Source organism: Lissotriton vulgaris, chromosome 1_1, assembly GCF_964263255.1.
Source record: "Lissotriton vulgaris chromosome 1_1, aLisVul1.2, whole genome shotgun sequence".
Lineage (NCBI taxonomy): Eukaryota > Metazoa > Chordata > Amphibia > Caudata > Salamandridae > Lissotriton > Lissotriton vulgaris.
The window spans coordinates 1,052,096,014-1,052,114,221 of NC_141685.1; the positions used below are offsets into that span (position 1 = coordinate 1,052,096,014).

The 18,208-nt window shown below is 47.6% G+C and overlaps 1 protein-coding gene across 1 annotated transcript in view; it reads right to left on the bottom strand.

Annotated features, from left to right (window-relative positions):
* LOC147748522 (cytochrome P450 2D15-like) overlaps positions 1–18,208 on the bottom strand; it is a 369,523-nt gene that overhangs the window by 192,347 nt on the left and 158,968 nt on the right. The window contains exon 5 of the mRNA XM_086962816.1: positions 860–1,033. Within this exon, the coding sequence (XP_086818942.1) occupies positions 860–1,033 (174 nt within the window). The remainder of the gene's footprint in view (positions 1–859; positions 1,034–18,208) is intronic.

The following is an 18,208-nucleotide window of genomic DNA, read 5'->3' on the forward strand; positions in this document are numbered from 1 at the left end:
ATTGATTGGTTGTCTGAGTATCTGTATGGGTGCCTGAGTGTTTATGTGGGTGGGGTGTGTGTGATTGTGTGCATAGATGTGTGAGTGGGTGATTCACTGGGTGCATGTGATGGACTATATGGGTGGGTGAGTGTGTGTACGGGTGTGTTAGTGAGTGAATGTATATCTCAGTGGTACATGTGTGAGTAACTCCATATGTGAAAAGCAGTATATATGTGTGTTGGAGTACATAAATGGCTATAAGTGAGAGTGTCTGATTGTGAGAGTGGCTGTATGGATGAGTGTGTGCTTGTATCAGTGATTGTATAAGAGCGAAAGAATGTGCTAGTATTTGTATGAGTAATTGAGCTGGTGTGTGTATAACTGTATAGGTGAGTAAATGGCAGTGTGATTAAATATTTGCTTGACTGATTAGGTGTGTGAATACCTCTATGGATGAGTGGTGGTGTGTTAGTGTCTATAAAGGTGTATGAGTGCATATGATAGTCCTGTACGGAGTGATCATAAGTATGAGTGACTGTACGGGTGAGTGAGTGGATCTGTGTGTAAACCTAAGAATCAGTGAGTGTGTATGTAGTTATTGGTGTTGGAGTGTCTATGGTTTTGAGAATGGTCCTGGGATTGATTGAGCTAACTTTTCGACAGGATGATAGACTGCCCCACATGGCATGCCAAAGAAAGGAAATTAAGAAATTGATAAAATGATAATAGGTGGTGCAGAGGTGTGTCTCGGCCAACCCGAATCCGCACTGTGTCATCCTTCTGTATACCTCAACACAATAAATATTCTTGCAATATAACATATATGTAGGCCCTACCTCTGGTAAAATGCCTATCCATATCAGAGTACATCCCTTACCTTCTCCGCTTCCTCCAAGAAGGCATCGATGAAGTCCCTCTTCATGTTTGGGTCGTAGGTCTTCTTATGCTCTGTGAGGATGTCCCTCAGGAAGTCAAAGATATTGTCTTGTGATCTGAAAATGTCAGACGCCACTCCAGGGACATGGATCAAGGCAGGGAACACATTCATCAACTGAAGGGCACAATAAAAAGAAAGATTTATGCTGGAGCAGCTTCAATGGATTTATAACAATGCTATTCTCATTGCATACTAAACAAATACTAGCATTCTATTGACAACTAGCCAATGGCTCATTTGAGAGTAGAGGTGAGAGAAATAAAAAAAATAGGGATTTTATTTTCTATTTTGATGGCCATTTTGAAACTCAAATGAGGTTCGAGTAGGTGGAGTCTAAAAATCTCCCATATTATGCTTTAAATTGCCTTAGAACACCCTCTGTTTTTAAAATAGTAAAAACTGGAATGATCTCAAGAATGTGAAATTCATGTCAGAGTCTGAAGTTTATACCTGTGACACACGGGGCATGCCTATTTTCTCTTACCCCTAATGCATGAGAAATAAATGTCTCAGTAAATTCTTTAAAATTTCTTGTGAAAATGTTTTGAACATTTAAGGACACTCTACAATCAGTATCAAAAAGTGTAGGCAAAAAGCACCATCAAACTGGAGGTAAACAAGTCCCCCTCAACTGATCTTTAGTTATCTTGCTAAATTTAGACACTGGTCATGCTGTCTTTGGGGCAAACATGAAAGGATAAAAGCAGCAGGCTTAGGCTGATCAAAACTGCTTTTCTATGAATGAGTGAGGTCAGAAAGGTGAATGATATGCAAATAAATCCTTAAAGGGTTTATCCGTGCCCATGGGCCTTATTTGCAATGACTAATTTAAGCCTTACACCTGTTTGAATGAGTTCCAAGACCGAAGACACAATGGTGTTTTACCCCAAGAGAATTTCCAGACATAAATTCTTTGAAGTTTCAGGGCCTTTGATATGTACTGAGTGCACTGTCCCCACAGCACCCCTTTAATTAGTTGTGCCAAGTGCAAACAGCGAAAGTACACCATATTAGAAGCAATGTGTTGTCCCAGGGCAGCGCCCTAGAGAAAGATAGAGCGGTTGCTTGAAGCAGCCTCTCTAGCCTTTACTGTGCAGATGGGTGCAGAGAGAACACCTTTCCCACTCCAGAGGGCTATTCAGAGGGGAACACTGACAGTGCTTCACCTCTTCTTACCAAGTTAGTCCCTATCTAGGCCCAGTATCAGGTAAAGGGTTGGATTGCCACGATCCCCATTATTGAAGAAATTAACCATTATCCACCATTAGACGCTCTTGTCGGTTTGAGAAGTCCTGCAGCAGATACAAGTAAAAAGCCAATGCGTTAGTTCGATAACTCATGAAAGGGCCATCATGACTGACCCTGGGCCTAGGATTGCAAAAGGTATTCACCATTATTCTTGGGACATCTGCATATAGCAGATGCTGATAATGAGTTTTCTATGAGTGGTGGGCTTGGTTATTAAGTTGAATCTCTGTCCCCCTGAGATGTCCTGTAGTCTGGAAGTAATGAATTTTGAATGGAATATCTTGATCCAAGGCTCAGAGTAACGGGCAAAGAAGAGGTGGTCAGTGTTGCTGATTCCAGATTTTATGCTTCAAAAGAGATCTGCAATTAATGTCTCTGGATTTTACACCAAAGCACCACTTGCCTTTCTAGGTAGGCTCTGCGTGATAGTCTCTCTTCTTTCAGCTTTTCAGGTGGACCTCATTAAAGCATGGGGTGGCCTGGAACAGAAACTCACAGCACCAATCGTCAGTTGCAGTGCCCAGCAGAGACTTCAGCTATATCATCTGCGCAAACAAATGATGGATTGAATGCTGAACAAATCAAACATTCACCCCACAGTCAAGAGATCTGGGTTAAATCCATTGTTCATTTGCTCACGATGCCACTCCAGTTCAGACCTAGCCATATGCAAATCAGTCTTCACCCTGCTCCTCTCATGGGAACAGTCCAGCCCAATCTGCCAAGCCAGGTCCCCCCGGGACTGGTTTCGGAGTATCACCCTTCATCAGCTAAGCTAACTTGAAACCTACCAGCGCTCAACGAAGTCCCGAGTGCCGACCTGCTGGGAAAAGGAACTGTCTCGTGTGCACCAGGGAGGAGGAGGAGGCGGAAAACCCTCTGCAGCAGCGCTGCCACAGCCCGGTCCTTCTCCGCTGCCGTTGCATTTCTACTGCTGCACGGCCGCTGTGTGGGGAGGACCGAGGGGAGCAGGGAAACTACAACTCCCAAGCTCCCTTGCGGCGCTGTCACTGCCAACGCGCGCCAGGAGGCGCATAAATTAATCGTCAGCACCCGCGGCGCGGGAGCGCCCGGGGCTAAGCCCGGGCAAAGGGCGGGCCGTCTGTGGCCGTCCGGGGACGACGGAGGACGGGACGGGCCACCCCCCTTATATTTTGACTACTCCATATCCCTGGTATCTACAACAGGAAACCTCAAGATAAGTATCTGCTTTGTACAATCTATTGTCCAGTGGGTGACCGCTCTCGATATTGACCACCATGTCAACAAGGGGCAGTCGGAGTAAGACTGCGGCAGGAGGAGCTAAGGTCACCGGCCCAATTGATAATTTTATTACAAGGGCCAATGAGGCCATAGATCACGGAATTTCCCTCTTGGAACGTAGAGTTTCTTTAGATCTGGCACAGGCAAAACGCTCATCATTGGGCCTTATTGCCTCAGCCAACACACCAAACCGGGATATTGACACTGGTGCTATGCCCGGAGTTAGAGTGGAAATCCATAGCATGCCTAACATAGTTGATTTGTCAGCAACACAGTCACTCTCCGATTCGCAGCTAAGTCTGGAAAAATCCCCAAACCTAGATTTGACTGATAATTTTAATATAGAACTGGATTTGGTAACTAATTCGATCCCAGCTGTGAGCCCGGTTCAGGTTCAGGTCTCGATCCCTATTCCGGAGTCTGAGTTACAACCTACCTCTATGACGGATACTACACATGTGTCTGCTACCGATCCGACCCTGATTGTAGACTCGGATTTGGTGGCTGCGAATTCTACTCCTGCAACAGACCCAGTCATTACTCACATATTGGAGGAGCCAACCCCAAGCCCAAGAGCGCTGAGAGGTTTAAGGGAGGGAGCCATACAGAAACAGCCTAGAGGCTCAAGTACATCCATACCCAAGGGGAACCCTCTGCCACAGAGAAAGCAGGGGAAAGGTCCACCTAACACTTCAAAGAAGGGCAATAAGAAAGTAAACACAGGCTCGGAATACACAGGGGATTTGCCCACTTTGGGGATATCATGCAAAGACTGTTCCTCAAATAGTCAATTAGTAATGAAAGTTGGGGAACTTATAAGTGCCCATTTGGCAACTATAGATGTAAGACTGGGGAACATAGAAAAACAATTAATTGAATTAAGCACCTTAGTCAGAAGTCCCCTTACAAAAGCAGCACCCACAATAGAGGCAGCAAAATCTCGAACCGCCCAATCACTGGCCCAACCTGCAAAAAAAGCCGTGGTAGCCTCAAACATCAAACCCAAACCATCACTGGCGACCAAGGATGTGGTAAATAAACCAACCCTTCCCACTGTAAATACAAAATCGCAAGGGAATCCACCAAAACTGCAGGGCGGGAGTTGCAATAACAATAAGGATGGGAATAAAGGAAATAAAGAGAGATTTGCCGCTAATTTGCCCCCAGGCTCAAGCCCCTTTGTAGTTGTGATGACGGGGTTCCCAGAGACATTAGATAATACTGATGAACCCACCTGGTCCCTACTAAATAAGGTCAACCATTGGCTAAATAACAACAGGCCCCTACCCCCATACTGCACAAGTAAAATCGTAACAGTCAGGAGAGTACCGTGGATGGGCCATGAGAGAAAGAAAACACAGGGTGACTGTGTGATCATAAATTTCGAAGACCCACGCACGGTAGATTATATCTGCTCCAGGAGAAGTGAGGGGTATAGCGAAGGCATTGAGACAAGGCACCTCTCCTTTTTCTACCCATCTAGGAGTCATGCTAGGCTAGATTACCATGACCATGGCTCCGATGGAGGCTGGTGCCGGATGGGGCAGAGGGACCTAGGGAACAATTGGGGAGAGTGGGGAGAAACAACTATAGAAATCCCCAAAGAAGTATAATAGGTAGGGATGTCCATTGGGGGATCCCAACCTTTAATAGATTTAGCAGCCTAGAGATGATTGATTGACTTCTACCACCGACTGGGCTGCAAAACACCACACTGGAGGGAGATAAATGGGGCAGTGAGAGTAAGGTGATGAAGACTAAAGACACCTGTGACGAGGAGGTCCCTAGAATAGTCTCAGGTCCAACAAGCCAAAGGATGGCACCGATAAGGGAAGAGCTAGTAGGCGGCACCACTAAGGAGGCCGTGGTATTTGAGCCCCAAGACCCAAGCAGTCCCCAAAAAGTTCTGGACATATACACAAACCCTGGGAAACAACACCTAAAAAAGCAACCTAACAATGAGCTCAGGATCCTTAGTTGGAATGTCGCAGGACTTCAACAGCGGGTGTCGGATTTGGAATGGTTAAACATCCAATCCGAAAAAGACATAATATTGCTGCAAGAGACATGGGCTACTTCTGCTGTAGATATAGAGATCTTCCACTGTTATAGTATCAATGCTCAAAAGCCTGTTTTTGGACGCCTGATTGGAGGCCTATTGATCGGGTTCAGGATAACCTTAGGGGGGTCTATCAAATTAATACCCACTAAAAGTCCAAATATTCAGATAATTGAGTTTACCGTAGGTTTCCTTATTACCTGATTAATTTCTACAATAATGACTTCCATTCTATTCCGAATAAGAATTATATAGAATTATTCGGAAATCTATCAAAAATAGCTGAATTATCTAACAACTGTGCGAGCAATAGGATTATTTTAGCCGGGGATTTTAACGCGAAGTTTCCCAACGCTAAAGAGGGCACCACACAAATGGATAGGGCCACTGAACGGGGTAGGGAACTAGAAAGTTTTATTAATGAACATATCTTAATGGACATAATGGACGTAAGTAAGACCAATGCATCTACTTACATCCCAACCTTTAGAGGCAGAGATTTCTCTAGCACAGTGGACTATATTTTTATGTCAGCAGAATTAATAGATAGAGTCACTATGGCTAGAGTTCTAGAAACCGCCTTTGGAGACCATAATGCACTGGAGGTGAACATTAGATTAGGATCCTCCAATGCCCCTGCTTGTACCCCTGGAGCAAGGGATATCACGCCCTCAACCAATAATTTAAGGCTGAAATGGAGGGGAGTGGATAGTGGTTGTATTATGAATGCAATTACAAGTAACCATCGACCCATAGTTGATTCTTGTTCACTCTCTGATGGGAACCATCAGAGGATAGTTAAAGATTTTGTTAATCTCTGCAATATTATAAAGACCCTTTTAAGTGTTCCCAATAAAAGGACTAATTATGAGCCTAGGTGGTTCGATAGCCGCTGTTCAGCAGCAAATAAGGCTCTCCGTAGGGCTTTAAACTCTAAACCCAGATGTCAAATAGAAGTACGGGCTGCCAGACAAAATTACAAAATAGCTATGGGGGCAAGGAAGGCTGCTATATTGGAAGAGCATTGGGAGGAACTAATTGTCTCCGCTGCTGTGGGGAATGGTGCTACCTTTTGGCCTGCGGTAAGAAAGATGCGGGATATGGGTAAGCAGTTATCCCCAATAGGTTGCACCATTTCAAGCCAGCAGTGGGAACAACATTTCTCTACAATATATGCAAATCCGGGCACTGCTATAGAAGACTATAGCCCCGGTAATTTGCAACCACTAGACATAACCCTGGGGGAGGTCACCGTGGCTATTAACCAGAGCCTTGGCAACAAGGCGCCTGGGCCTGATGGCTTCCCAATAGATATAATTAAATATAAGCCGGAATTTTGGGGACCAATCCTTGTAAATGTTTTTAATAGTCTCCCGCTGGTGCCAATCCCTGACACCTGGTCAACAAGTATAATAGTCCCTATTTACAAAAAGTGCGAAAGATCTGACCCCGCAAATTATAGGCCCATTTCGCTCTTGGACAACACCTTGAAAATCCTGGGCCGGGTACTGTATAACAGAGTGAATGACTGGGCTGAGGAAATGGGGGTGCTGGACCGTTGCCAAATGGGCTTTAGAAGCAAGGTCAGGACTATTGAACAATGCCTGAATTTAAATCTTATAATTAGCAAATACAATATAGCTAGGGCATCGCCTATTTACTTAGCATTTATGGACTTATCGTCCGCATTTGACTTGGTAAATAGGTGCAAACTGTGGTCGACCCTTCTGTCTTATGGTCTTGATGAGCCCTTAGTGCACTTTTTGGCCTATTTACACACAGATACAAAAGCGCAGGTACGGATTGGCATGGAGGGCGCAATCTCTGGGGCAATTAAGGTTGAAAGAGGTGTGAGGCAGGGGTGCGTTTTAGTACCCCTGTTGTTCATTATTTACATAAATAGATTGAGCGACTCTCTGAAGAGGGCGACCACTGATGTCCCCAAAATTAAAAGGGGACTGTTACCCGCACTTCTGTACGCCGATGATGCGGTGCTTATGGGATTAACACCAAACGCCCTACGTGCTCTGGTTAAGAACTTTGCACACTATATGGGGAACCTTGACCTCAAAGTAAATTTTAAAAAGTCCTTTATTATGTCCTGTGGGCCGGGGTGCAGACAACTCAATTTTATTACAGTAGGACAGGACAAGTTGCACTCAACAAAAACATTCCCCTATTTAGGTATGGTTTTTGCTGCGAACGGCCTGTGGAGTGGGCATTTTGCCCACGCCACAGGCAAGTTCTCAAAAGCCATAAGGAGTAGTTTCTGTCCTGTAACTCCAGTTCTGTAGTAGGGGTATCTCTGTTATAGTCATAATCTAGTGAATAGTCCCGCCCATGTGCGTGGACCCCGGCAATCAAAAATAATCTCTTAAGTTGTCAAAATAATGCAGAAACTGCAAAGACACTTAAGAGAGAATTTAAAGACAAATAATGCAGCCTATATCCACAGGCTACACTGTCCAGTACTTCAACTAGAAATTCCACCAAAAAAACACCACACATAAAACAGCCTGCAGTTTCTACCATAGAGAAACTTGCCTCCCCCAGTCAAAGACTCTGGAATGATAGAGAGGAAGGTAGGGACAGACAAGCCCCATAGGCTGCCATTATGTGGCTTAAATAGGATACTGTGCCTTTAAGAGAACTTTCCAGAACTTCTCCCAGTATCCCAGAATGCATAGCAGGTCCCTCTACTTTCAGTTCTTTTTGAAGGCGAAGCACGCTAGACCTGTCGCATTCTTGTATGATGAAAAAATCTCCACCGGGGAGGAGGGCGGGCGCTTATGACTATAACAGAGATACCCCTACTACAGAACTGGAGTTACAGGACAGAAACTACTCCTTCTGTAGTAGGGGATCTCTGTGTATAGTCATAATCTAGTGAATAGAATGGCAAGCCCATCCCCACACCAAAGCGGCGGTGGAGAATAATACATAACGCCACTACTGTGCGAACAAATTCCGCAGCGAAGCCTGCCCAACCTGAGCGTCTGCCCTGGCGTCAGTGTCCAGGCAGTAATGCTTAGCAAAGGTATGAACCGACTTCCAAGTGGCTGCCTTGCATATTTCAGCAATCGGCACGTTACGGAGCAGAGCCGTCGTGGCAGCTTTGCCCCTGGTGGAATGAGCCTTAGGCTTACCTCCTAAGGTCTTATTAGCTTTCTGATAACACAATTGTATGCAGGACACAATCCACCTAGAGATGGACTGCTTAGAGGTCGCAAGACCCGTCCTGACCGATCCATAATTGACAAACAACTGGTCAGACCTACGAATATCTTTGGTTTTATCCAGATAGAATTTCAACACCCTCCTCACATCCAGGGAATGGAGAGACCTCTCCGCTGGGGATGAAGGGTTCTGAAAAAACGTAGGCAAAGTTATAGTCTGGTTGACATGAAAATCAGAAATAACCTTGGGAAGAAATTTAGGGTGAGTGCGCATAACAACCTTAGCGGCATGAAATACAGTATAAGGTTCATTACAACACAACGCCTGAATTTCACTCACCCTGCGGGCCGATGTAATGGCCACGAGGAACGCCGCCTTCCAGGACAGGTGCTGCAACGAAGCCTTATGAATAGGTTCAAAAGGCTCCTTCATCAATCTGGACAGCACCACATTCAATTCCCATGAAGGCGAGGGAAGCCTGACAGGAGGGAATACTTTCTTCAGACCTTCCAGAAAATCTTTGATCACAGGGATCTGGAAAAAGGAAGTCTGTGAAGAGCATTTCCTGTAGGCAGTCAATGCAGCAAGATGTACCTTAATGGAATGGACATTAAGGCCAGACTGCGCCAAATGTAAAAGGTAAGGAAGGATGACATCTTCCTTGCAGGTCGTAGGATCATGGTTCTTAGACTGGCACCAGATACAAAACCTCTTCCACTTGTAAGCATATGAAGTCCGAGTGGAAGGTCTCTTAGACTCCTTCAGTATGTCCATGCAATCGTCGGGCAGATTCAGATGGCCATATTGCACTATCTCAGGAGCCATGCCGCCAAACTCAAAGACGAGAGGTTGGGGTGTAACATCCGTCCCCCGAACTTCGTGAGAAGGTCCGGCCTGCACGGCAACCGAATGTGAGGAAGGAGAGACCGGTGAAGTAGGTCCGTGAACCACCACTGCCTGGGCCACTCCGGGGCGATGAGTATCATCCGAGCTCTGGACCGGGCCAGCTTGATGAGCACCGCCGGAATCAGGGGAATGGGAGGAAAGGCGTACAGAAAGCTGTTCGTCCAGTTGATCCATAACGCATTCCCCAGCGTCCCTTGTTGGAAGTACCTGGAGGCGAAGTCTCTGCACTTGCTGTTTTCGGCGGTGGCGAACAAATCTACGTTTGGAGTTCCCCACCTTGAGAAGACTTCTCCTAGTACTTCGTCGTTTATGACCCATTCGTGGTTTTCCTGAAGCAGTCTGCTCAGTGTGTCTGCCTGAACATTCTGCACACCTGGTAGATGGGTAGCCGTTATCGTCAGTCCTCTGGCTAGGAGCCAGTGCCAGATCGTCTGCACCTCCTGCGACAGAGTGCGCGATCTCGAGCCCCCCTGCTTGTTGAGGTAGTACATTGTGGTAGTATTGTCCGTCTGTACAAGCAGAGAGTTGGTCTGGAAGGACGGAAGAAAGGCCTTCAGCGCCAAGTGAACAGCCCTGAGTTCCAGGAAATTGATGTGATACGTGGCCTCCATCGGTGACCACGTGCCTTGAATCTGCAGAGTCCCGGAGTGCGCTCCCCATCCCAGAAGAGACGCATCCGTCACGACAGTCTGCGTGGGAATGTCCTTGTGAAAGGGAACCCCTCTGAGGAGATTCTCCGCCGAACACCACCACTTCAGAGACTGAAGAGCATGCAGCGACAGGCGAATCTTGTCGTCCCAAGATCCTTTCCTCTGATCCCACTGGTCCTCCAAGCACTCCTGCAGCGGTCTCATGTGCAGCCATGCGTGTGGCGTCAGGAAGATACAAGAGGCCATCGATCCCAGTAGAGAAGACACCGTCCTCACTGTTGTAGATGGAGTCGTCATAAGAGCCTGAGCCTTCCGAAGGAGTGATAATCGTCGCTCTTCCGAAGGAGACACGCTTGCTGACAGCGTATTGATGGAGGCTCCCAAGTACTGTATGCATTGGACCGGAGTCGGGACAGACTTGGCCATGTTGATGCGCAGCCCCAGCTTGTTCAAGAGAACGCACGTCTTCTGGAAGTGTGCTCGCGCTTCCGAGAAGGAGGATGCCTTGATCAACCAATCGTCCAAGTACGGGTAGACGAACACCTTGTTCTTCCTCAGGTGCGCTGCTACCACCGCCATGCACTTCGAGAACGTCCTCGGTGCAGACTTCAGTCCGAACGGGAGCACTGTGTATTGATAGTGATTGGTGCCGACTTGGAACCGCAGGAACTTCCTGTGTTTGTGTGCAATGGGCACATGGAAGTAAGCAACCTGTAGGTCTATGGCGCATAGCCAGTCTCCCTGTTGCAACTGAGGGTAAATCTGATGCAACGACAGCATGCGAAACTTTTCTCTGCGAATCCATTTGTTTGCCTGTCGCAAATCCAGAATGGGCCTGAACTCGTTCTTGTCCTTCTTGCGAACCAGAAAGAACCGGGAGTACAGACCTCCTCCTCTCTGAGACAGAGGTACGTCTTCTATCGCCCTTTTCCTCAACAGGATATCCGCTTCCGCCTGAAGCTCGCGCAGCTGGAACTGCGAGCTGACCGGGGGAATAGCTGGAGGAGGGCTGGTTAACCGAAGACTGTATCCATTGCAAACAATATTCAGCCCCCACTTGTCCTGAGTAATTTTTCTCCACTCTGCCAGAAAAAATTGAATGCTTCCCCCTACCGGAGTGGGTAACAGATCTGGGGGAAGTAGGTTCCTAGGGCCTAGACCCAGCCTGGCCCTTGGGCGCCGGAGCCGACTGCTGGCCTCCCCTGCCCTTCTGGCGCTTCTGGAACGGCTTACGGAACTGGTGTTGCTGTTGCGATTGTCCCGAAGCCTGTCCCCGTCCACGGCCTTGTCCGCCGAACCGCCGTTGGAAAGGGCGGTACTGCTTCTTGGTCTCTTTGGGCTTTTCCAGGCCCACAGCCGTCAGCGTCTCGGCCTCCGCCTTCATGAGGGCCATTTCATCGTCCGCATGCTTCCCAAAGAGGGTCTCACCGGAGAACGGCAGATTGGCCACCCTCTGCTGTGCGTCCGGCTACAGGGACGTAAGCCGGAGCCATGCGTGGCGCCGTTGGTTGACTCCGTGGCAAAATCCGTGCGCCGCCAACAGGGAAGAGTCCGCTGCCGCGCTGATTATCTGGTTGGCCACCAGCATCCCCTCACTTAGTACTTCCATGAAGTCTTCACGCTGCTCCCGAGGTAGATGCTCCGCAAAGCGCTCGAGGGAGTCCCAGAGGGCGCGGTCGTATCGGCCCAACAGAGCCGTGGCACTCGCCGCTTTCATGGAGGTAGCGGAAGTTCCACAGACTTTTCTCCCCGCCGAATCCATCCACCTTGACTCCTTATCCGGGGGAACTGTGGAGGAAGGAGCGGTGGCATGCTGCTTGCGAGCCGCCGTGACGATGACAGAGTCAGGCGGAGGCTCCGCTCTCAAAAAGGCCGGATCCGAATCGGGAGCCCGGTACTTCTTTAGTAATCTTGATGGACCCGCCTTCGTCACCGCAGGGGTGAGAAACAGAGCCATAGCCGGTTCTTCCAGGCCCGGCACCAGAGGCAGGAGAGGACGAGACAGGTGCTTTTGATGTAGAGTCTCGAAAATGACCGACGTCTTCGGAGTAGGCACCGTCAGGGAGATGCCCAACTTCGCAGCTCCCCTCAACAGGACGTCTTGAAACGCCCCCAGGTCATCTATCGGGGACACTCTCGTGTCCGGTGACCCCGACAGGGTAGGGGAATAATCCCTGGTCCCAGAGGACCTCGAGTGTGAGCGAGATTCGCGCCTCCTACGGCGGTGTCTCGACCTCGTGGACGATCTGCGTCGCGATCTCTCCTTCCTCCCAGAGCGAGAGCGAGACCTGCCCGCTCGTGGGCGCTCCTTCGGTTTACGTGGAGGGGTCTTCCTTGGTTCCTCACGGGGATTCGTCGGTTCCTCCCGGGGTTTCGGTTTTGGAGTCCCCTTAGGAGGAACAGGCAGGGACGGCAGGGAAGTGGACCTCGGAGGAGGAACCTTCGGCTGCGGGTGGGCCCATGCGGAGGGACCGGAGGTGGAAGAGGGTCTCCTGAAGGCAGTGGCGGTTTGGGTGGAGGGTCCTCCTTAGGAACAGGAGGAGGAGGAGGAGTCCTGGGCCGAGATGGCGTGTAGACTTCCGAGTACACCGAGCCCGGTGACCCTTTAGGCGAAGGATGCGGAGAGCCAGTCCCATCAGCAGGCGACCGCTTCCTCTTGCGCCCTCCACTGGAAGCAGCGTGACTTCTGGGACTAGAATCCCTCCTGCGCCGTTTTGGAGAGGGTGACCGACTCCTAGACGCTGACCGCTGTCTGCTGGACGCAGAGCGACGCTTCTCTGGCGTAGAACGACGCCTTCTGGACTCCGGCGTCGAACGCCGTCTCCTCGACGTCGACCCTCTGCTCCTCGGCGTCGACCGTCGACCTCCTCTTCCGCGACGTCGCACGCCGCCTTCTCGACGTCGAGCGTTCCGTCTTCGACGACGAACGTCACCGTCGTCTTGATGTTCCCGACGTCGAGGAGCCCCTCGACGTCGATCGGCGGTGTCGCCTCGACGGCGATCGACGGTGTCGCCTCGACGGCGAGCGTCGGTGCCGCTTCGACGGCGAGCGCCGATGCACGTCACTCCGCCTTTGGCGTCGGTAAGAAGATCTCGACGAAGACGATGACGTCGACGGCGGCTTCTCCTTTGACGTCGAGCCGTCACGCCGTCTCGACCCGGAGCCCCGGGGAGAAGGGGAGCACGCCGCCGTCATCCCTCTCGACGTCGTCGTCGATGCAATCGACGTCGACGGAGAATGGGACCGTTTGCTGGACTTCCTGCCCCCGGGGAGCCCCCCAGGGGCCTCAGCAGAGGCAGAGGGAACCTTCCCAGCCTGCCCAGACCCACCTGCAGCCCGCAGGCGCCTATCCTCCAGGCCAGCCAGCCTGATCTTCAATCTGTCCCTCAGAGTCCGAGCAGAAAGCTGCTGGCAGATGACACAATCCTCAGGGACATGATCTTCTGGAAGGCACACGATGCAGACATCATGGGGGTCACTCTTGGCCTTCTTCCTCTCACATGCTGGGCACTTAACAAAAAGGCCAGGCATTTTAGAGCCCTAAAACGCCTAAAACAGCACAAAACAGGAGAAGAGAACACCAATAAGTAAACTGCAACACTTTTAGAATTCAAAAGTGTCAAAAAAATTCCAATAAACCCTTGAAAAAGGGAGAGCTCAATGCCAGGGTCCTGTAAGCAGGAGCCGGAAAAAAGAACTGAAAGTAGAGGGACCTGCTATGCATTCTGGGATACTGGGAGAAGTTCTGGAAAGTTCTCTTAAAGGCACAGTATCCTATTTAAGCCACATAATGGCAGCCTATGGGGCTTGTCTGTCCCTACCTTCCTCTCTATCATTCCAGAGTCTTTGACTGGGGGAGGCAAGTTTCTCTATGGTAGAAACTGCAGGCTGTTTTATGTGTGGTGGTTTTTTGGTGGAATTTCTAGTTGAAGTACTGGACAGTGTAGCCTGTGGATATAGGCTGCATTATTTGTCTTTAAATTCTCTCTTAAGTGTCTTTGCAGTTTCTGCATTATTTTGACAACTTAAGAGATTATTTTTGATTGCCGGGGTCCACGCACATGGGCGGGACTATTCACTAGATTATGACTATACACAGAGATCCCCTACTACAGAAATTCAATTCTTTCTCTCCCACGGCCAAAGAGGACTGGAGCAACTAAAGCGATTTTAAAAATATACAGATTGCAGTGTGCCCCGGTAGCAACCTACGGCGCCGAGATTTGGGGGGTAGAGAAAACTCCCAGTCTGCAAATAGAAGAAAATCGGTTATGCAGGAAACTACTGGGAGCCCCAATTTCCTCATCTGGGTACATCTGCCATGCTGAACTAAATTTGCCCTACATAACTGACTTCATCGCAGCAAGGCCTGCCTTGTTCTGGCTGGCTATTTGGGTCAATGACTGTGCTACCCTAACACAGGACATTCAGAAGGAGTGCTTGGTTTGTGATAAAGGGATGAGTATTCCATGGCTTCGACCAACGCAGGAAAGCTTGACCAGTGTAGGCAAAGGCCACCTTTTTGACGATCCTTCTCAGATTAAGAACACTGATAAAAAGGAAGTACAATCTGGACTATATGCCCTCTATAGGAAAAAGAGGTTGGAAGGAGAAATGCGAAAACAAACTGTTGAGTCCTATGTGAATAATGTAAATAATGATCTATTTTTGCAACAAATCCCTTTATATTTGACATTGCCAATGACTAATTGGGAGGGATCGTTATTATTTCGCATGAGAGCAGGGACCATAAAATTCTCACTTTGTTTTCCTTTGGGCCATAGTATGATGAACTCTGGAAATATGCCTTGCCCATGCGATGGAGTTAGCAGGCAAAATGATCTACACTTCTTTTTTAATTGCAAATTTTATATGAAATACATTAAATGTTTTTTAGCCCCATATTTTAAAAAACACAGACCACTCTCCCTGAATCAATCCTATTCAATGCTCCTAAAATTAGAGAACGATGAATTGATATTTCGTGTAAGTACTTTTCTGAGAGTTATCTCTTATACACGTAAAACCATGGAATGCCCTTGATTTATTTGTTCTACAGTTGCCAAAGCATTTTGCACTTTAATAACTGGTTTTATATGGAATGTTTGTACCTGTGTCTGTATGCACTTTTTTGTAGTATATAGTTCTTGAAATGAATTTTAATTCTTATATTTTAAATGTACTGCTTTTATGGATTTGCTGAAATCCGAATAAAGATTTTGAATCGAATCGAATCCAGTGGCACAGCAAGCAAGGGATCTAACTCCGGTTTCTCAAACTCAATTAAAGATTTCGCAACAGTAACCATCACATATCTGATTGGGGAGGGGAGCCCTCTATTGCTAATGAGGTAATACAGCCTAAAACTAATTTAGAGGGGAGGCTCCATTTTGTGTACCTAGCCCATCGGAGACCCTAATTTTACCTTTGGACAATCAAACCAAGAATCCGAACACTATTAACATCTTGTCTTGGAATGTGGTGGCTGTGAGACTCAAGCTTACTGACCCCACATTGGATACATTCATAGACCAGTATAATATATGTTTGTTACAAGAAACATGGAGTTTCTTTGTTGCTGGTATTTATAATGGGAAAGGTCGACTTTTTGGTAGAATTCTAATATGTGTATGGACTTCATTAAACGTTAAATTGCGTCCACTTCCTAACTCCTCATCTGACATTCAAGTTATAACTATTTCAGGGATGAATAATTGCACACTTTATTTATACAATGTGTATAATCGAGGAATTAGATGAGGAGTTGAAACATCTACACTAAAATTATTTATGGCCCTTAGGGAGCAATTCAATATACATGATACTTTAATTGTAGCGGGTGATTTCAATACCACCTTTGAACCACTTGATAATAATGGCTACTTCATACTGACATAGAGGATGATGAATGGGGTGTTCCTGTAATAGATATGGAGCCTGTGAAGCGGTGGACTGAAGTAGCTTACCAACTACTTTCACTAACACTTACTTTCGGACTGAGTACGTGTAATGGACACACACAGTCTGACTTGCAAACACTTCCCAAGTACAATCCTCCAGGTCGAACCAGTAGGATCTACTACATACTGATTGCTCTACCTCTGTGGAGATCTGTAGTGGATATGAAGGTCATTACTAGGAATGATATTGACCATAAGGAACAACTATGACTCAGTTATGATTCAGACCAAGGATAAGAATCCGGGAATAAGATGCATCAAGCTAAAAACCGGTTGCAAAGGGGCAGATTCTCAGAATCTGCCACTTTGCGACCGGCATTTTTGCATTTGGGATGCATCATCCCAAATGCAAAAATTGCAAATTGAGAACTCGCTAAATTGCGATTGTTTGCATTTAAGGAATCTCAAATTGAGATTCCTTAAATACAATGCATGAAAGTTTCAAAAATAGCGAATTCGCTAATAGGGCACGCAAATTACCACGAAGTACAACTTCATGGTAATTTGGAAAAACTTTGAAAAATACACTGAAGTGCATTTTTCAAGGTTTCATGTTGCGCACAGATCAATTTCAGGGGTGCAACAGGGTGTCCTTTGGACACCACTGCACCCTTGAAATCGCAATCTCAATTTGCGAATCGCTAATTGCGATTCACAAATTGAGATTGCTTTCCCATTCATTCCTATGGGCCTCTAGGCTGAGGTATTGCTTAATTGCGACTCGCAATTTGCGAGTCGCAATTAAGGAATTCTACGAAATCGCTATTTTTTATACGATTTCTTCATGCATAGCATTTTGCTATTCCTTATTAGCGAATCCTTATTTTTCGCTAATAAGGAATCGCAAAATGGATGCTTGATGCATCTGGCTGACAGTTCCTTTTTGATGAAGTCTATAGCAATGTGGTTGCTCATAAGAACATCACATTCATGTGCAACATTTGAAATACATTGTCCTGACCCAATAGCAATTTCTGTACAACGAAGTATCCATTGCCACATTTAGAATGATACTCACTTCATGAAAACCGGGAATTGCATTAAGTGCTAATAGACTGAACACACTACTTTTCAAGCTTTACTTATGCTGATTATTTCATTTATTCTAGCGAATGCTTTTAACTTTACCTGCCGCATTACCGAGTATCTCTCATCTCCCAGCGCAGCAGACTATGTGCTGACGCTGTAGGAAGAGAGTGCTGTTAGCCGCCATACTGGACGGAGGAAAAGGTTGCGGTCCAGTTGCTGGCTGCATCCCGCCCTCCCTAGGTATTTAAAGTGCTTTGAAGCACAAGCGCGCTGATATTGATTGGCTCACCTCTGAGGCAGAAAGCCGGAGGCTGCGTGCATTTTTAAACTGTGTGCATTTGGAAAGTTTAGTTATTTCATTTATTCTAGCTAATGCTTTTAACTTTACCTGCCGCATTACCGAGTATCTCTCATCTCCCTGGCCGCATCCCGCCCTCCTCAATACCGGATATAGGGAAGATGTCATCTCGACCGCGCAGCGGGCGGGCGGGCGTGCCAAAGGCAAGCCCGTCTGCGCCCGTCCGCGCCAAGGTAGTGCCTAGTGCCAGTTATGCTGCCTGTTTTGGTCCCTTAGAAACTGGTCAATTACCATCCGGTCCTCCTTATTCGAGAGATATGCTCTTACAATTAGGTATTGCAAACAAAACAGGTGATGGACCGAATGTGGATCAATGTCACACATTCACCCCAGTCAAAAGATCTGGGCCCAAATCCATCGTTTTTTTGCACTCCACACCACCCTGGGTTAGACAATGGCGATATGCAAATCAGCTCTGACCCTGTGCCCCATGGGAACAGTCCAGTCCGAACTACAAAAGCCATGTCCTTCCCAGAACGGAATCAAGCATCCGAGGACCGGACCGGTTTCGAGGTAACACCTCTCATCAGCCCGGCTAGCTTGACTCCAGTGGTGTGGAGTGCCTGGGACCCACGTCTGAGCATCCCCAGCGCACTTATGGCGGTATTGCAAACAAAACAGGTGATGGACCGAATGTG